At 39.7% G+C, this 19,689-nt stretch overlaps 1 protein-coding gene across 1 annotated transcript in view; it reads right to left on the bottom strand.

The window, feature by feature from the left end:
* The window catches only part of LOC122551041 (glypican-5), a 1,004,898-nt gene that overhangs the window by 744,474 nt on the left and 240,735 nt on the right, over positions 1-19,689 (bottom strand). Inside the window, exon 3 of the mRNA XM_087987984.1 lies at positions 13,001-13,695. Coding sequence (XP_087844110.1) covers positions 13,001-13,695 — 695 coding nt within the window. The remainder of the gene's footprint in view (positions 1-13,000; positions 13,696-19,689) is intronic.

Raw genomic sequence — 19,689 nt, 5'->3', positions numbered from 1 at the left:
TGAGGGCCATGAATAGGGTAAATAGACAAGGTCTTTTCCGGGTGGGGAGTCCAGAACTAGAGGGCATAGCTTTACGAGAGAAGGCAAAGATATAAAAGACATCTAATGGGAAACGTTTCCATGCAGAGAGTGTGTGTGGAATGGACTGCCAGAGGAAGTGGTAGAGGATAGTATAATTGCAGCATTTAAGAAGCATCTGGATGGGTATATGAATGGGAATGGTTTGGAGAGATATGGGCCAGGTGCTGGCAGGTGGGACTAGATTGGGTTGGGATATCTGGCCAGCATGGATAAGTTGGACCGAAGGATCTGCTTCCATGCTGTACATCTTCATGACTCGATGACTCTATAAATATCTTACTGGTACAGACTGAAGTAACAATCTTCTTTCACCATTTGAACTAGGGGTTTTGCGGTGTAGTCATATTTTCCTACTTCATAGCCAGAAATTCGCACCTGCCCAGAGATGTGTTACAACATGGTCAAACAGATTGATTAGAATAACTACGCTATTTGTCCACTCATGTAACCCATCCCTATCACTTCACAGACTCTTTCAATGAGGCTCTTTTTTTTTCCCCCAACAATGTTTGGCTACAATACAGTCAGTCCCTTGAAATAAGTCATTAATATAAATAGTGAATATTTGAGATCCCAAGATGGATTTCTGTGGTACTCTTCTAGTTAGTTTTGGGTGTCCTCAAAAGAGTCCATTTATCCCAATTCTATGTTCCTTTTTAGTCCCCTAAGCTAATCTATCACCCCAACAAATTTTGATCGAATATAGTAGCCTATTATCAAACGTATCCTGCTAATACTTTAATAAGGAATTCAACATTTTCCTAAAACAGAGATTTGATTAACTGACAAGGATTACAAGGATGATACCTTGCCTTCAGAGGTTAACTTACGAAGAAAACTTATACAAATTAGGCTTGATTTCTCTAGAAATTAGAAGGTTAAGGGATGATCTAATTGAAGTCTTCAAGATGTTAACAGGAAAAAGCAGGGTAAGTAAAGCAGGGTACATAATGGCACAACCATTAGGAGCATTGATATACAAAGAGATCTGAGTGTGTCGGTCCAAAGACCACTGAAGGTGGCAGCACAGATAGATTAGGCTTTAAAAAAGGTCTTATGGCCTGCTTGCCTTCATTGGAAGGGACATTGAATATAAGGATAGACAAGTTATGCAGCAGCTTTACAGAACATTAGTTAGGTCATACTTGGAATATTGTGTACAGTTCTGGTCACAACACTACTAGAAGGAGACGGTAAAAAAAAGCTTCCCAGATGTTTAGCAATGAAGTTGGATAGACTGGGTTTGTTTTCATTGGAATGCAGGAGGTTGAGGGGTGACCTGATAGAAGTTTATAAGAATGTGAATAGCATAGATAGAGTGGAAATTATAAGGCTTTTTCCCAGGATGGAGGGTTCAATAATTAGGGGACACAGATTCAAGTTGTTGGGGGGCAAGTTTAAAGGAGATGTGTAATGCACATTTTCTCACGTACAGGATGATGAGTGCTTGGAATGCATTGCCAAAGGAGGTACTAGAAGCAGACACAGTAGCAACATTCAAGGAACACCTGGACAAATGCATGAATAGGAATAAAGAGATATCGATCCTGTAATTGAAGAGAGTTTTAGAATAGAAAGGCAAAATGTGGTGGTGCAGGCTTGGAGGGTCGAAGGGCCTGTTCCTGTGCTGTATTGTTCTTTGTTCTAGTTCTTAAAGATAGATTTTTTCCACTGGTTGAAGTTCAACAACTGGGGGCATATCCTAAAAATTAGGGCCAAACCTATTCAGGAGAGATATTATGAAGCATTTCGACACACAAAGACTATGAGTGGTTTGGGATTCTCTTCTACAAATGGCAGTTGATGCTAGATCAGTTGTTCATTTTAAACCTGTGACACATAAATTTCTGTTAAACAAAAGTATTAAGGGATATGGAGCTAGGCCACAAATCTCATGATCTCATTGTATGGCGGAATCAATTTGAGGGGCTTTGTTTCAGGAGGCAGTCACACTTGGTAGATTAAGTAATTCAAATTCAGTTAGTGATCAGTGACAACAGGGTATGATTGCAAGTGTGGCAGATAGGGGGATCCTGAGTTCATGAATAGAGGTTCTCAGTTCTTTACCTTATCCAACAAATATGAGATGCTTGCTCCCTGTGTGGATGAGGAAAAGGGCTGTGGTGAGCCAGCTGACTACAGCACCATGGTGCAGAAGGCCATTCAAGAGGGGGGTGCAAAAAGACAAGTGAAAGTTCTAGGGGATTCTATAATTAGGGGGATAGATAGCATCCTTTGCAAGCCGTATTGGGAGTCCCGCATGATGTATTGCCTGCCCAGTGCCAGGATGCAGGATACCTCTGACCAGCTTGAAAGGATAGTAGAGTGGGAGGGGGAGTATCCAGTTGTTGTGGTTCATGTTGGGACAAGCAACATAGGCATGGCTAAGATGGAGGTGCTGCTTGGTGATTATCGAGCACTACGAACTAAATTAAGGAACAGGTCCTCAAGGGTTATAATCTCTGGATTACTACACAAGCCATGTGCAAATTGGCTTCGGGATAAGAAAATTAGGGAAGTAAACACATGGGTAAGGGACTGGCGAAGGAAAGAGGGGTTCCATTTCATGGGGCATTGGCATCAGTTTTAGAACAAGAGGAATCTCCACCTGAACTAATCTGGAATCAGTGTTCTAGTGAAAAAGGATAAATAGGGTGCTCACTAGGACTTTAAACAAATGAGTTGGGAAGAAGGGAAAGGGAAACAGCAGGATGTATAATGGTAAATCGAAAGGTAAGCAGCAGGTTAGCATGTGTGCAGAAGGGTTCAAGTACAAGGCAGACTATGAAAGAAGGAAAAAGGAAGGTTAACTCAGGAGATATTATTAGAGATGTTAGAAATCTTGAGGCTATTAAAAAAAAGCAAAAGGGCGCTTTGCCTGGATGCTCGTAGCATTTGTTACAAGTTTGATGAGTTAATGACACAAATCATCACAAATTAATATGATTTACTAGTCATTATGGAGATATGGTTACAAGATGTTCACAACTGGGAGTTAACTATCCTGGGGTATCAGACTATTCAGAAGGACAGAGAGCTAAGGGAGATGGTGTAGCTCTGACATTCAAGGACAACATCAGGGCGGTGCTGAGAGATTATATAGATTCGATGGAGAATGAGGTTGAATCCAATTGGGTGGAAATTAGAAATTCTAAGAAGAAAAAGTCACGCCTATAGAACTGCATAGTCAATAGGCCACCAAATAATAACATCATATTGGGGCAGGCAATAAACAAAGAAATAACTAATGGCTGTAAAAATGGTATGGCAATTATCATGTGGGATTTTAATCTACATGTCAATTGGTCGGACCAACTCAGTCAGGGTAGCCTTGAGGAGTTCATTGAATGTATCCATGGTAGTTTTCTTGAGCAACCTGTAATGGAACCAATGAGGGAGCAAGCTAGCCTAGATCAGGTCCTGTGTTATGAGACAGGAATAATTAATGACCTCATAGTTAGGGATCCTCTTGGAAGGAGCGATCACAGTATGGTTGAACTTAGAATAGAGATGGACAGTTTGAAGACAAAATCCACTATCAGGGTCCTGTGCTTAAACAACGGAGACTACAATAGGATGAGGGAGGACTTAGCTAAAGTAGACTGGAAATGAAGGTTTTATGGTGGGACAGTTCATGAGCAATGAAGGACTTTCAAAGAAATTTTTCAAACTGCTCAGCAAAAGTATATTGCAGTGAAAAGGAAGGACTGTAAGAAAAGAGGTAATCTGTCATGTGTGTCTAAGGAAATATGGGTGGCTATCAAATTGAAAGAAAAGGCATACAAAGTGTCCAAGATCAACATGAAACTAGAAAACTGGGAAAACTTTAAAGGTCGACAAAAAGCCACAAAAAGAGCTAGAAAGAAAAATAAGATAGAACATGAGAAAAAAACTAGCACAGAATATAAAGACAGATAGCAAAAATTATTATAAATATATAAAATGAAAAATAGTGGCTAAACTAAACATTGGTCTTTTAGAGGATGAGAAGGGGCATTTATTAACGAGATTTGATGAAATGGTCGAAGCATTGAATAGGTATTTTGTACTCGTCTTCACAGTGGAGGACACGAATAACATGCCAGTAATTGACAAAGAGGCAAAGGTAGGTGAGGACCTTGAAAGAATCATTATTACGGAAGAGGTAGTGTTGGGCCTTCTAATGGAGCTAAAGATTGACAACTATCCTGGTCCTGATAGAATGCATCCCAGGGTACTAAAAGAGATGGCGGGAGAAATAGCAAGGACATTTGTGGCAATTTTCCAAAATTTGCTGGACTCTGGGGCAGTTCCAGCAGACTGAAAAACAGCAAATGTTACGCAACTTTTTAAAAAGGGACTTAGACAAAAGATGGGGAATTATCGACCGGTTAGCTTAACTTCGGTCGTGGGGAAGAAATAGCAAGGCATCGAGATAGAAATTGTCCCGTTGGGCAGACACAGCATGGGTTAATGAAGGGCAGGTCATTCTGAACAAATCATTTGGAATTCAATGAAGACATTACAAACAAGGTGGACAACGGCTACCCAGTAGCTGATGTGTATTTCGATTTCAAAAAGGTCTTCACTAAGGTGCCACACAAGAGGCTGCTGCATAAGATAAAGAAGCATGGTGTTACAGGTAAACTATTAGCATGGGTAGGGGATTGGGTGACGAACAGGAAGCAAAGAGTGGGGTAAGTAAGTGCTACTCTGGTTAGCAATCAGTAGCTAGTGGTGTGCCTCAGGAATCAGTGTTGGGAACTCAAATATTCATAATTTATATAGATGATTTGAAGTTGAGGACCATGTGTAATGTGTTAAAGTTTGCAGATGACACTAAGATGAATGGAGTGCAAAGTGTGCAGAGGACTGTGAAACTTTGCGGATGAACATAGATACTTTAAATGAGTGAGCAAAAAGTCTGGCAGATGGAATACAATATTAATAAATGTGAAGTCATTCATTTTGGTAGGAGTAATAGTAAAAAAGATTATTACTTGAAAGGTAAAAAGTTGCACCATGCTACTATGCAGAGGGATCTGGGTATCCTTGTGCATAAATCACAGAAGGTTGGTCTGCAGGTACAACAGGTAATTAGGAAGGCAAATGGAATTTTGTCCTTCATTGCTAAAGGGATTGAGTTTAAATGCATCTGCACAGGGTGCTGGTGAGGCCAAACCTGGAGTACTGTATACAGTTTTGGTCTGACTAGGCTGGGATTATATTAATTGGAATTTAGAAGAATAAGGGTGGATCTTACAGAAACATCTAAAATTATAAAGGGAATAGATAAGAGAGAAATAGAGAGGATGTTTCCACTAGCATTGGAAACTAGTACAAGAGGGCATGGCCTCAAAATTAGGACTGGATTGAGAAGAAACTTCTTCACCCAGAGGGTTGAAAATCTATGGAATTCCCTGCCCAGTGAGGTAGTTGACACTACTTCAGTAAATGTTTTTAAAGCTAAATTGGACTATATTTGAACAATAAAGAAATTAAGGGATGTGGTGAGAGCGTGGGTAAGTGGAACTGAGTCCACAAAAAGATCAGCCATGATCTTATTGAATGGCAAAGCAGCCTCAAAGGGCCAGATGGCCTACTCCTGCTCCGAGTTCTTGGTTCTGTATATCTCCTATTCCTGTGTTTCTATGTTCCCAACAAGCCTATGGTCTCCTGCTTCCTGTCAGCTTCCTTTCTTGAACAGAAATGTTACAATGTAGGTTTTCTGATCGAGAGAAATTCGGAAGAATATAAACAATGAACCTATTATCTTTCCACCCACTTCAAAGATGACACCAGGCCCAACAATTAGAGAGAGGTATATGATCTTACTTTTCTCACCTCTACCAGACCCCAATGAGATGTGCTTGTGAGAAAGTGTGAACGGTTTTAAGAAGGTTTTAATCCTTTTGAATACTGTGGTTTTAAAAAAATGTAAACATGCTTTCCTGTAAGTGTGACTCCAAAATGAAGTTATAAACATTTATTTTCACAATATCCAAATGAACAGACACACAGTTTCAACCTAACAGGGAAACAGAGAGTCCTATCAACAGAAGTTTTACTGGGATACTGATCCTAGCCATGTCAAAATCAAAAAGTTTTTACTTTCATCATATTAATGCCAATGCTAATCAATCAAAACCACTTCCTCCCAAATCAATCTTTGAGCTATGCATTAAACTCTCCGATCTGTCTGTCCTTATGCCAATTTTGTCCATATCTCAAGGGGAAAACCCTAAATGACTGTCCTTGAATTTCTGCTTATTAATTTAGATCCTAGCTTCTCAAATGTCAATCCAGAATCTCATTCTTATTTCTACTTAAATTATGGGTTTCTCATGAATCATAATAAAAAAGGTCCTCTCCCTCCAACTTCAAATTCTTCTGCAGACATGTTGCAAGGGGACTTCTCCATGTTCTGTTTCATTGTGAACAAACTGGCCAGAGGATTCACTGGCTACAAGCATTTCTGGTGATTGCTCATAATACAGGATTTCCCAGTTTTCTTTTTATCTGTATGACCTTTAATTTTTATCTATTTCCTTACAACATTTGGGTGATGATATGGATTCTGTTCAGTACTTGTCTGTTTGTACCACATCATGGAATGTAGGCTTGACAGTTGGTTTTTACCCTAATACATGAATGGTAGAGAAGTGATGAAACAGTACATGAAATCACAATAACTAAATAACTCCAGTGTTAGCCTGAGGTTAGCTCTTCATGAATGAAAAATTAATTGAAAAGCTTACCCACGTCCACTGAGGTGAGAGCACTTTCAAAGTTCCAGAGATTCTGAAATAATTTGCATAAATGGAATGAGCACAGTGGGTTAGTTCCTTAGTACTCATTAGTTACAAACAGCCTTTTAAGCTGGAGAAGTGATTATGGGAAGGGTTTTGTGTAAACCTCAGATTTTACAATATTTCAGCATATTTATATGGTATACAAAGCACCCAAGGAACATCCTGAAATCTGCAGATTTAAAGATTTAGCAAATAATGAGAAATAATGCAATTATTCAGTCACACAGATGTTTTAAGAAACTGAATCAGTATTTACAAATGCATTACATAAATGTAATGAGTCTCTAGTAAAATATCTTGAAAATAATTGAACATAAGGTACCTGTGTCAAAGGTAAACTATCCCTGTCCATCTTCTTGAGATGGCTCCAGTCGTTGACATTGCTGATCACAACATTCTCCTCAAATGCCTCTCCACTGTTGTCCAGCTGGGTAGAACTGCTCTCACCTGCTCCATTCATATCTATCTAATCATAACATTGCACCCCTTGCTAATCTTATCTTCCTGCTCCTATGCTGTTATCTTTAGTACCCCCTTAGAATTTACAACTGGCTGCCACATTGTTCTTATTTGCTTTCTTATAATTTGTATTCCCTCAGTAACATCACTTGAAAGCACAGTGTTAGTTTTCACATGAATGCTTATGATCTGCACAGTTCTAACCACCATTACTTTAATCAAATCTTCCATTGTGGCTAAACTATCAGACTGCTCATCTATCATCCAGCACTAAAAGAGCAGAAATGACTTACACTTAGCAGTGAGAAACAAAGGTGTTGACTTTGATCTCCATTCAAATTCAATTCACTGGTTACCAGACTGGCAATTGTCTAAAGCTAAATCCATCTGGTCACAACTTTCATCACATCTCACCACATTTCTGTACCACCATTAAGAATGCTTACTTCCACTTCTGTAATATTCTATAAAACTTCCCTGCCCCAGCTCATCTGCTGTTGAAAATTCCCATTTCTCCATTCACTGCTTTGTTAACAAAGACTTAAATATTACAAAATGCTCCCAACATTCTATCCTTTGCAAACTAAAGATCTTCAACATTTTTCCTCCCACATCTTAATGTGGATTGGACCCCATCACTCCTGTGTTCACTGTCTTTTATAAGGCTCAAGTCAGGAACGTTTTTTATTTTAAAATTCTTATTCTTGTTTTCACATCCCTACCTTCCCTATCTCTGTCTTCCCTTTCCTCATCCCCACAACTTTTCAAGATATCTGCACTCAGCTACTTTTGGCCTCTTGAGTATCCCCTATTTTAGTTGCTGCAACATTGGTGACTATATGGTTGCCTAGGGCCTTATCTCTGGAATTGATCTGGAAATGTGTTGCTGGAAAAGCGCAGCAGGTCAGGCAGCATCCAGGGAACAGGAGAATCGACGTTTCGGGCATAAGCCCTTCTTCAGGAAATTCAACAGTAATAATTTTGAGACTCCAGTTTTACTTTGTGAAAGATACAACATCGCAGAAGGGAAGGAAGTGATTTCATTCATCAATAATGATGCTGCTCTAAACATTTTCGATAATTAAGACCAGATCTTTGCCATTTATAAAAGGTGAATCATCTAGTCAAAATCTCCATTGAGATGAATTTAAGGAATGTTCTCCAGTGAAGAAAGAAGCAACACACAAACCACAGTTTATTAAATTACATGTACATACACATTCAATTTGTCCCACAATAAAAGCCACATTTAAAAGGCTGGCAAGGCATTTGGAAAACAGGACACCAGAAGCATGATAGAACCTCTGTATTTAAATTACTACATTAAGTTTATGTTCATAAATAGATTGAAAGCTCCCATTAAAAGAGTCAATCTCAATGTAGTTCTGGAGTCACATGTAGGTTAGAATGGTTAGGGACAGCAGCTTTCTTTCCCTACAGCACATTAGTAAACCAAGTGGGTTTTTACGACAATCAAGAATGTGGCCATTACTCATTATTGAGACTGGGGGCCCAGATTACTGCCATGACGAGCTTATCTGCCATGATAAAAATGAGAATTAGGAATCCCAATTCTGATCTTGAACCAAGCATCTCTTATTTTCCTGGAGAACAGAGTTGGGAGCAATCTATACTTCACACATACACAGGTCCTAAAGGTAGTGGGCCATGTGAGTGTTCTGCTGTCTCTACTAAAATGGGATATTGGAGTCCATGGAGGATGAAACCCAGAGTGCACAGATTAGACAGTTAACACCAGGTTCGTTCTCAGTGCATTTGCTTGGGTAGCTACGATATTTGCTTGAAGATGCAAAGTACTTTTTGGATTTGGTCTGATTACAGATTCAGGAAAGGTAAAGCACAACTGGGCTTGTAAAAAGGAGGTATGCTTGTGTGTAACTAGTGCATGCACCCTTATTTTTATTTCCCATTGAATTGACTAGGCCAATATTTATTCACATCCATAACTGACCTGCAAAAAGAGATGGTGAGCTGCCTCATTGAACTGCTTCAGTCTTTCAGATGTAGATATATCCACAGTGCTGTTAGGAAGAGAGTTTGACCCAGCAACACTAAAGGAGCAGTGATACAGTTCCAGGTCAGGGTGGTGTGTGGTTTGGAAAGGAACTTGCAGATAATGGTTTCTCCATACATCTGCTGCCCTTGTCTGTCCAAATGATTGAGGTCATGAGCTTAGCAGGTCTTGTGATAGATTTGGTGAGTTGCTGCAGTACATCTCAAAAATTGTACACACTGTTGCCACTGTATGCCAGTGGTGAAGGTTGTGAATGATGAAAGTGGTGGATAGAATGCCAAACAAATGGGCTCCTCTTTCTATGGTGCTGTTGAACTTCTGAAATACTCATTATTGGACTCATCCAGGGAATGAAAAGTATTTCATAGAATCTCTACAGTGTGGAAACAGGTTATTCAGCCCAATAAGTGCACACTGACTCTCCAAAGAGGATCTCACCCAGACCCAACACCCCCTCCCCTATAATCCTACATTTCCCAAAGCTAATCTAGCTAGTCTACAATCTCATTTGACCAATCCACCTAATCTGCACATCTTTGGACTGCGGGAGGAAACCAAAGTGTCCAGAGGAAACCCACGGGGAGAATGTGCAAACTCCACACAGTCACCGAAGCTGGTATTGAACCTATGTCCCTGGTGCTAGGATCCACTGTGCCACCTGACATAAACACCTGAATCAGGCCATGTCAATGGTAGACAGGCTTTGGGAAGATAGGACACAAATTAGTTGCTGCAAAATTCCTAGACTCTGACTTGCTCTTGTAGCCACAGTATTTATGTAATTGGTCTAATTAAGTTCATGTTATTATAGTAATACCCACGATGTTGGAAGTGTAGGATCCATTTTCTAGCACTTGAATGACACAACCGTTACTCACTACTTATCAGCTCAAGTCTGAATGCTGTCCAGGTTTCATGCATTTGGGACTGCTTTAATATGCAAGAAGGCGTAAATTGTTTTGAACATTGTGTCATGATCAACCAACAACTCTGACCTTATGATGAAGGTGGGTCTTTGATAAAGTACCAAAAATGATTGAACCTAAGATGTTTCCCAGTGCAATCCTTCAGATTTCTTGGGTCTGAGATGATTAACCTCCAACAACAACAATTACTTTCCTTTGTGCTTAGTAATTATCCAACCAGATCAGGGATCTCCCCTGATTCCCATTTATCCTGATTTTGATTTGACTCCTTAATGTCATGTTTGGTCAAATGCTGCCTTGATGTTAAGGGCAGTTACTCTCACCTTACCTCTGAAGTTCAGCTCCTTTGTCCATGCTGAGACCAAGGCTGTAATGATGTAAGGTGGATGAGTGGCCCTGGTGGAACCCAAACTGGACATCAGCCAGCAGGTCAATGCTGAGCAAATGCTATTTAATAGCATCGCCAACAACTCCACCAGTCACATTGCTGATGATTGTGTTGACAATTGGCACAGTCAAAGCTGTCAAAGTACTGACCAAAAAATGTGTGGAGTTAAATAATAAACAATGCCAATGTTTCAATATTCCAACCGACATAAACTATCATAGGAGAAAGTATGATGCTGGAAAAACACAGCAGATCAGGCAGCATCCGAGGAGCAGGAGAACTGACATTTCAGGCATAAGACCTTCATCAGGAATGAGACTTGTGAGCCAAGGAAGTTCAAATGCCCAAACCTGATGAAGGGTTTATACCCGAAATGTTCATTCTCCGCCTCCTCAGATGCTGCCTGACCTGCTGTGTTTATCCAGCACCACACTCCTGACTCTTATCTCCAGCATCTGCAGTGCTCACTTTCTCCTAGTTGATTATAAACTATCATAGTGTTTGGACTACTTGGTGGGTTTCCCAAAAGTACTATCGATTGAGCTTTTAATGGACAGCTCCAAATTTTTATAGAATGGAAATGTTGGTTTACATAGGGAATTGGGTAATGAAGTGAAACATTATATTCTTTAAGGAATTTGTGAAAATAGTTTCCATTTATTGCATTTTTTGTGTCAATGATCATGTGTTTTTTCAATAATAAGATCATTACCGGACTGATAACTTTATTTTCTGTCAGGGTGTGTCTGGGGTATGACAATGGCAGATACAGGGTGAGTTTACATGAAGAGTGAAGGAAAATAGTGGTGGGTAGTTAGGTATGAGTCAGCTCTGAGTTGCTAATTGGCTATAAATGGCCAATGTGCTGCTTGACAGGTTAGAAAGTATGAGGGAACACGAGTGATGGCTGATTGACATTGGATGGTATATGGAAAAGCAGAGCAATAGGAGATAGGCAGAGGGGCACAGGATGTCAAGGGGAATACCAGGAGTTGTGTCAGATTGGTGGATGGACATAAGGTGTCATAAATTTGTACAAGGCTTCAGGAAACGTGAATGGCATGAACCGGAGCATGTAGAGACTGAAGGATGAAAGCAGGAGGGATTTTATGTGCTTAAATCTGATTTTTTAAGTATTGAAGACCATGCAGGAGTCCTCAGTCAGGCCTCCTGCTCAAAGACCCTCAAGAACAGGTAGCCTTCTCTGATCTTCCTGGTTACCCAGCCCAAATCTCAATTCAGCCTGCCCATCAATTGAGAATTGAAATGCACACAGCCACTTCTACAGGTCAAGATCACGGAGTAAGGATTTTTCCTGGCTCTGTGCACCTAATGCAGGAATGAAAATAAGGACCTCAATTTCAGTTCTAGATTTATTAATTCATTTAAAGCTGCCATAGTGGAATCTAGATTACTAGTCCAGCGATATTACCCATTACCACTATGTCACCATCACTCCCAAGAACTCAATAGCTCAAAATATATTCATACAGCTTTACAGAAATTTTAAGCAGTAATTAGGTACAATTAAAAAGAACACATCAATGTCTATCATGCTCTTAAATTAGTTACATTCTTCCATAAAGCAATCAGTGATCTGATCTATTATAGTCAAGAGGCCCAATTTAATCTTAGGAGCAATTACTGGGACATTAGGAATACAATCTAAATGAATACAAAGTGAGAAAGCCCAAGTGGTAAAGTAAGATTTCCATTTTTTTTCTGCATTCTGTCACACTGTGGATTCACAGACTCACAGAAAAGTTCTGTTACTATTATCCCATAATTGCACATAAGCACCAAACTGCATCTGCAAATGCAACAGCAAAGTTACCCACACTAACTACCAACCATCTTGATGAATGGGATTTCTGAGCTCAAAAATATTTCATTATGAATGACCTAGAGAGATGGCAACAGGATAAATTGCTGAGAGGGTTGCAAAAACAAATAAAAACACACAATAGATCTACAAAAAGACAAATAGAGAGGGCTTGGGAAAGAGAAACATTCAAACTGAGACAGAGGGACTTCAAGAAAGGGAAGGAAATGACAGCGTACACACAATTCTATCATTCTTTCTTTCTTCTATATCTGGAATCCTGGATTTGATAAGGCTCTGGAACCAAAAGAATTACATTTCACAACAAAACTTTTGTTTCAATGTTTTCAGTCTCTGTTCTGAACTTCAGGGTATATTGAAACCAAAGAAATGGCTGCTCTGAGAATTGTTTGGGAAATAGCTATATCATATTATACATGAGCCTATAAAAATGAGCAATATTGCACAGAAAATATAAAATCCATTGTAAAAACTCACCATTGCTGACAATTTTGGCCCGTTGATTTGAGCATTCATAATCGCATCATTCACTAATGAATGGAGATTCAGCAAAACGTGTTCTATATCATAACTTCCCTGTATTCCATTTGACAGATCCTCCAGTGACCTGATGTACTCCCGCCAGTGTGGGTCAATTTCTGCCATTGCAGCAAGGCATCCTCTCATCACATTCAGGCAATAGCCCATGCACGGCTTACCATTTGTCATTCCATAACAATGGGAGCAGAATAGCATCTTCAGCAGAGCTTTGCTACATTCTTTAGTGTACTGTAAGTGATCAGTTGTGTTGATAACTTCAATTCCTAAATTTAAGGCCTGCAGGAACATATGACTAGCCATTAGAGATTTTGACATTTGACTCGTTATTAATTTTGGAAGATTACCAAATGGATTAAGGTCCTTCCTTGCCATCCGTACACATTCTGCAAAGTCTGGGGAGATGTCAGTGAGGGCAGGATTGATTAGATGATTATAGACCAATGGAAAGAGACTATCAAAAAATCTATTAACAAATTCGTCGACATTCATCTCTGAGCCAAAAACAAAGAGTGCAACATCAGTGAATAGTTCTTGAATTGGTGCAACTGCTTGGAAGGCCATATTCCGGTAGGTCGTTCTGAACAGCATCTTGGTGTTATTCTCTGCATGCCAAATGATATTCTGAAAAGACTCTGCAATTAAAAGGACAAACTGGTAAATCATTCAGCTTCAATAATTTCACAATCTAACAACACAAAGTTGATTATTTTGTATCCTTTCCCCACATTCTGCGGCAGTGTTCTACGTGGATGTACTTGAGAAGTTGGATTCAAAATCATTAGAAAGCACCTTTTCTAAATTCAGTGGAAGCTAGAATATGAAACATCATACTACAAACAACTTGTTTGTAGCAGCATACAACTTGGCTTTCCTTCTCCATTGCACATTTGCATTTAGATTTTGCATGACAGGTGGTGGCCACGGCAGCAAGTGCAAGACTAGCATGTTAACTGATATAAAATTGCAAGCAACCACATAGGGTTGACTTTCCATTGTGGTTCCATTGCCAGCAGCAAGTAGAGATTCATGCAGACGGCCAACTTGGAAAGGTAGCTGACTGACTTAAAAAAAGGTTGAACTAGACACCATTTTACAGGGCCCTTAGCATTTTGCCAACAGCACAGGAGTTACATGGAGATCTCCCTGCAGCATCCTGAGGACCGGCAGAGTTCCAGGCACCACATGCACAAAGATCCAAATTGAAATCACTCAATTCTATCATGTTGAATCCTAACAGACAGATGAAAGTAATTACCCATTGGGCTGGGCATAAAAAATTGTATGGTCCATTTCTCAAAAGCAAATAATTTCACAAAATTTGTAAGTCAGACTGGGCAGAAATGTCAACACTAGTCATCAGTCAGTCTGGAATCTGAATTCCAATTAGCTTTCCTGATAGATTGTTTTTTTTTGTATAAACATATGGGTGACATGCTCAATCGCATGACATAGACGACCAACATGCTGGAAGGGACAGATTCAGAACAGAACCAGCAACTGAACACCAATGAAATGCTGTTAGTCATAATCAGCAGCAGAATTTAACCTGAAAACAATCTGTAACCTCACAACCTGGCATATCCATCATTCTACCATTAGTGTCAAGACAAGGAAAAAAACCTTTATTTGAGGAGCAGCACTAAGCGTATCAATAAAATTTGGTGCTCAAACCCTACAGGTTGAACCTCCATACTCCAGCGGTCTCAGGACCAGGCATTTGCCAGACTGGCGAATTTGCCAGATCACCAGCAGTAACATCAAGGTTTGCATGCAAGTTTTTAAAACACATTTAAACGTTGCTACACAACAAGTGTTCATGGCTCTTCTACATTTTATGATTAGAGTCAACTAAACTTTCTTTCTGTTAATTGTATTTTCAAACAGTAAGTGTTACTCAATATGGAACCTGGAAAAGGATAAAGTTCCATGAGCACCAAAGCACCAGAGATTTTTATTCTTGTGGGAAAATGAAATTTTTAATTATTATGTCTTCCTCATGCAGATGTGAGTAACAAAATAAATCATTTTAAAAAAGAAAGCCACGAGTATGATCTGAATTATTCTGAAGTTAAAAACACCATAGTCATATCAGTAAATCAGTGTAATCAGTGTAGTCTAATCAGTGAATTTACATAGCCAATAGATGTGAAGCTGGAAAAGCACAGTAAGTCAGACAGCATCCGAGGAGCAGGAAAGTCAACATTTCAGGCCAAAACCCTTCATCAGCTGGAACTAGAACCATACTACGAGTAGGCCAGATCAGAATATGCCAAATTAGGAAAATTTACAACAAAAAAACTACATGTGTGCTGAACAGCAGAAGCAGAAATTTGTAGACAGCGTTAATTGATCCCACAGGCAACAACTCAGAAATCCTACCATATACAGTCATGAATGATGTTGGACAACTCACCATAAAAGGAATTCCACAAACCTCCCACCTTCAATGATGGGACAGACCAGTGTATTCATGAAACAAACATCCTAAAGAATACTCCTGACTGGAAATTAACTTAGCCAGCCATTTAAATGCTGCAGCTATAGGGATAAGTTAGATGCTGGCAATGTTGTAGGATTCAATCTCCCAAAGCCTGTCCACCACCTGCAAGGCACAAGTCAGGAGTGTGATGGAATACTCCTCACTTCTCTGGATGCAAGCTGCAACAACACTCAAGAGCTTGACTCCATTCAGGGTAGAGCATCCCACCCATCACCTTCGACATCAACTGCCACCACCACTGCCTGAGTGGCAGCAGTATGTATCAGCTACAAGATGCACTGAAGCAATTTGCCAAGGCTCCTTTGAATGCACCTTCCAAATTTCAGACTTTTATAGTGTGAAACAAGGAGGGTAACAAGTAGATGGGAATCAGCTTCACGTTTCTCCTCATGTCATCAATGAACCTTTTGCCAATGCCTTAAATCTGTGCCCCTTGGATCTCAATCATGGGAACAGTTTCTCTCTACCTATTCTGATGACCCCCATGAATTTTAACTTCTCTATTAGCAAGTTCCAAAGTATGCTTCATGCATGTCTAATTATGTTCTCCCCACCCATTTATGACATGGGTATGGTCCAGTAAATTTAACCATTGAATGTTGCATTTTTTATTTTGCAACATAAAATTATAATTGATAATTACCCAAAGGTCAGAAAAGAAGCATTAATATTTCATGACACATTCAGTGCAAACTGCTATGCCCATCTTTATTTTACCAACAATGTTTGTTGAACATCCTTTCCCTCTTATAAATAGCAATAACCTAAGTTCAAATAACTGGCTGCTCTTGTAAACAGTAGCTTTAAACATTCCTGCAACTTCAAACGCATTTCAGCAGTACTCCAGTACCTTGTAGCTTTATAGTTCACTATACAGCAGTGAACCTAACATGACCTTTTGATATCTAAATGCATGTCTTAATTTACTACTTGCAGTCAAGTTGGGGCCCTGTTAAGGGTAGTTACAGCTGAAATCCATGAAAGAAAACATGTACAGTTTTGATACAACTTTCTCTACTTATGTATAAACCTATATTTTCCACAACCAAACAGTTAACAGTAAACTCACTTACATTTTCATACAATGGCTGGAATGTAGCAGCAATTATCAGCAATTGTTAAAGCAACAGTTTAGTACTGTCAGGTTTAGCTTACATTCCTTAATCTTACACATGTACTGATCAAAAAAGTGTCACCTTACATGTAATTTACTTGAAAAATCTGGCCTTCAGAATTGTAATTACTCGAAGTTTCTCAGTCATGCCTTGAAGAAAAATCTAACTGAAAGCTAATTTCTCAATGTCTCTTGATTTGTCATTGTTATCACATTGATGCAGAAAATGTGCTGGTACGCAGTTGACTGGAGGAGAAATTTGATGCTGAAAATTGCAGAGTCCATTATTTTCTCACAACATTATCTGAACATTAGTATGTCCTGACAGCATATCCAGAGAGCTGTAACATATTCAATATAAATGAACCTATCCCAAACGTTTATGCTACCACCTATCAAGTATTTGTATTTTGGTTGAAGGCATTCAGTACAATTCATTATTATTGAAAGAGCACCACATTTAATTGCTGTGTTGGAGGTTAAGATCATTTGTTCACACTACATTTATCGCAGTCATTTTGCACCTTGCCATTCAATGTGCTTTAATAAATATTGAGTTGAATTATAATAAAGAAAAGATGGCTACCTCAATAAAAGCACACTGTCAAATGGAAACTGACGGATATCACTCTATTAAAACTGACCTGACCAAAGCAGAGGGGACGGCAAGAGGTTGGGAACATTAATTCATTTGATCAGGGGCTTTCTCATGCCTGTTCAACCTCGACAAGGGATTAGCATCACACTTCTGGGTTTTCTGATCAACTAATGTGGATATATGGTCAAACAAATGGTTCTTATTTATAAGGAGCTTCAGTGAATCAGAATGACTGCAGGCATCCTTCACTGGGAAAGTTTGGGCTGGTAATGAAATGGAAGGAAGATTAAGGGAGAGGTTGGGAGACACAAGAAGGCAGAGGCAGGTGGGTGTAATTAGAGGACAGTGCCAAGCAGGAGAGAATAAAGCATGGACCATGTAGAAGAAGTGGAAAGGAATATATGGGAGTCAGAGATGATGGGGAGAAATAAAAATGGAGAAAAGATGTGTCTACGGATGTGTCAAAAGAGAAAAAAAGTGAAAAGATGGGAGAAGAGCATGTCATGAGGAGAGAAAGACTGACAAATGATGGGGGAAGGATCAGTAGAAATGGGAGAGGTGTGGTGGAAAAAGTTATGAAGTAAGGCAAATAACATGAAAAGAGTGAGGAATGGATAGAAGCACTTGGAGCAGAGGATGTTGATAAGATGGGCTGGATATGAATGTCACAAACAGAGGATAGAGGATGAAAGAGGAAATGGGGTATACGTAATACTGGTTGTACTGTTTGACTCGGTGAGAAATCCTAAGGCCTATCAGCAAATTTAAAGGAACACATGGGTTTCAGCAAACTTACAAGAAGAAGATTCATGGAGTCTGCCACAACTCTCTGATATGTGTAAGAAATGTCCAAAAGATATTGGAGGACAGTTTGGATAAGGCAAAAAAAGAGATGCGGAGTTCACAATATATGATTAAATTGCAGACAGAATAACCACCTGGTAACTTAAATGTTAGTTGCACACTGAGATCACAAAAAGCCTGCTCTGGTTTTCTTGTGCAATCCTTTAGTGCCCACTCCACACCCCCCACCATTATTGCCCTCATCAAAGCAGTACCCATGTGAGCCATGCACAGCTTGTATGTCATTTCCACATAAGTTACCCATAGTACTGATGATTATGGAACTGAACTGTGTAAGCACTCAATTAACTTCAGCATTACTTTGTCTTCTTCTGAGCACTAATCAAATTGTTGTTTTTAATCAAGGCTTAAATGTTCTGGGTGTATCGTCCCACCTACTGAGGGATGTGGGTGTCAGCAAGACTGTTGGAAAACAAAATGAGATCAGCAAAAATTAGATTCTCAGTGTCCAATAAAAGAAGTTCTAATCGTCAAACAAATGTTTAAACATGAGATGAGAATCTCACCTGTGATTATAAAGAGACCAGATTGCTTCCATTTGCATGTCTTATTAGTTAATCTCATCTCATTGAAATGCTGTTGCCTAATCTTCCACTCTACAAACTAGAAATTGACAAGATCTGACATGAAAGTCAGAACGGGCGACTAGCGATTCCAGCTTGCCACTTGCTCCTCTGGTCCTCAATCTTGGTAAAAGGCTTATGCATCTCCTTCTCCTCGGATGCTATCTGACCAGCTGTGCTTTTCCAGCACCAGATTTTTTGACCTCAATCTTGGTAGGCAGTCGCCATTATTTCATGGCATAGACCAAGGGCAGCAACTGCCCACACCCATGTTTCCCTATCCTCATTGCACACCTCCAATTCGCTTACAATAGGTTTTACATATTAATGCTGCACTTTGAGGCATACTGGTGTCATTCAGTGTAACGTTGCTGCCAGGATATTTTTACACAGGGCCAGGCAACCAGTAATGGATTTGACCAGGCTGCACTTCAGGAGTGCTCACGTGCTCTCCTAACACTTAATCAATTTACATCAACTTTGATGCTCGCAGCATTTCTGCCTCGCTCTACCTTTCTCAATATTTGGCCCCTCAGACAGTTACTACAAATTGTCTTTTAGCACAGACATAAAGGCAGGCAGCTTGTCATTGTTGTCAGCAGCGATCAATCAAAGGGGTAAACATGTGTAACACCATGCTACCAATCTCACATCTGTATCATGTACCAGTAGCTTATGCAGCTAACAACTGCAAGTGCTTCAATCAAAGTCTAAGTGGAGCAGTCTGTAGTCATGTCAAGGGAGATATCCTTAAGTCAGAGTACCAGGCACAGTTAATCAAGAATACACCATGATATCAATTGAGGTGATTGGACACAGTAGTCAGGAACATGAAGCAGTACAGGTTCAGGGGAACTATACCTTTCCAATCAAGAGACTTGGCCACAGCTCCAGCACAACCTGTCGGAAGAATTGTCTTAAGTCAATTGGAGTGATCAATCAGGGGTGTTGTAAGTCATCAGTCAGGCATGTCCATCCAAGTTATCA

The sequence above is a fragment of the Chiloscyllium plagiosum genome, unplaced genomic scaffold (assembly GCF_037043375.1).
Source record: "Chiloscyllium plagiosum isolate Xiang-an unplaced genomic scaffold, Cpla_swu_hap1 HiC_scaffold_6, whole genome shotgun sequence".
NCBI lineage: Eukaryota > Metazoa > Chordata > Chondrichthyes > Orectolobiformes > Hemiscylliidae > Chiloscyllium > Chiloscyllium plagiosum.
This window is presented reverse-complemented; position numbering and strand designations above follow the sequence as displayed.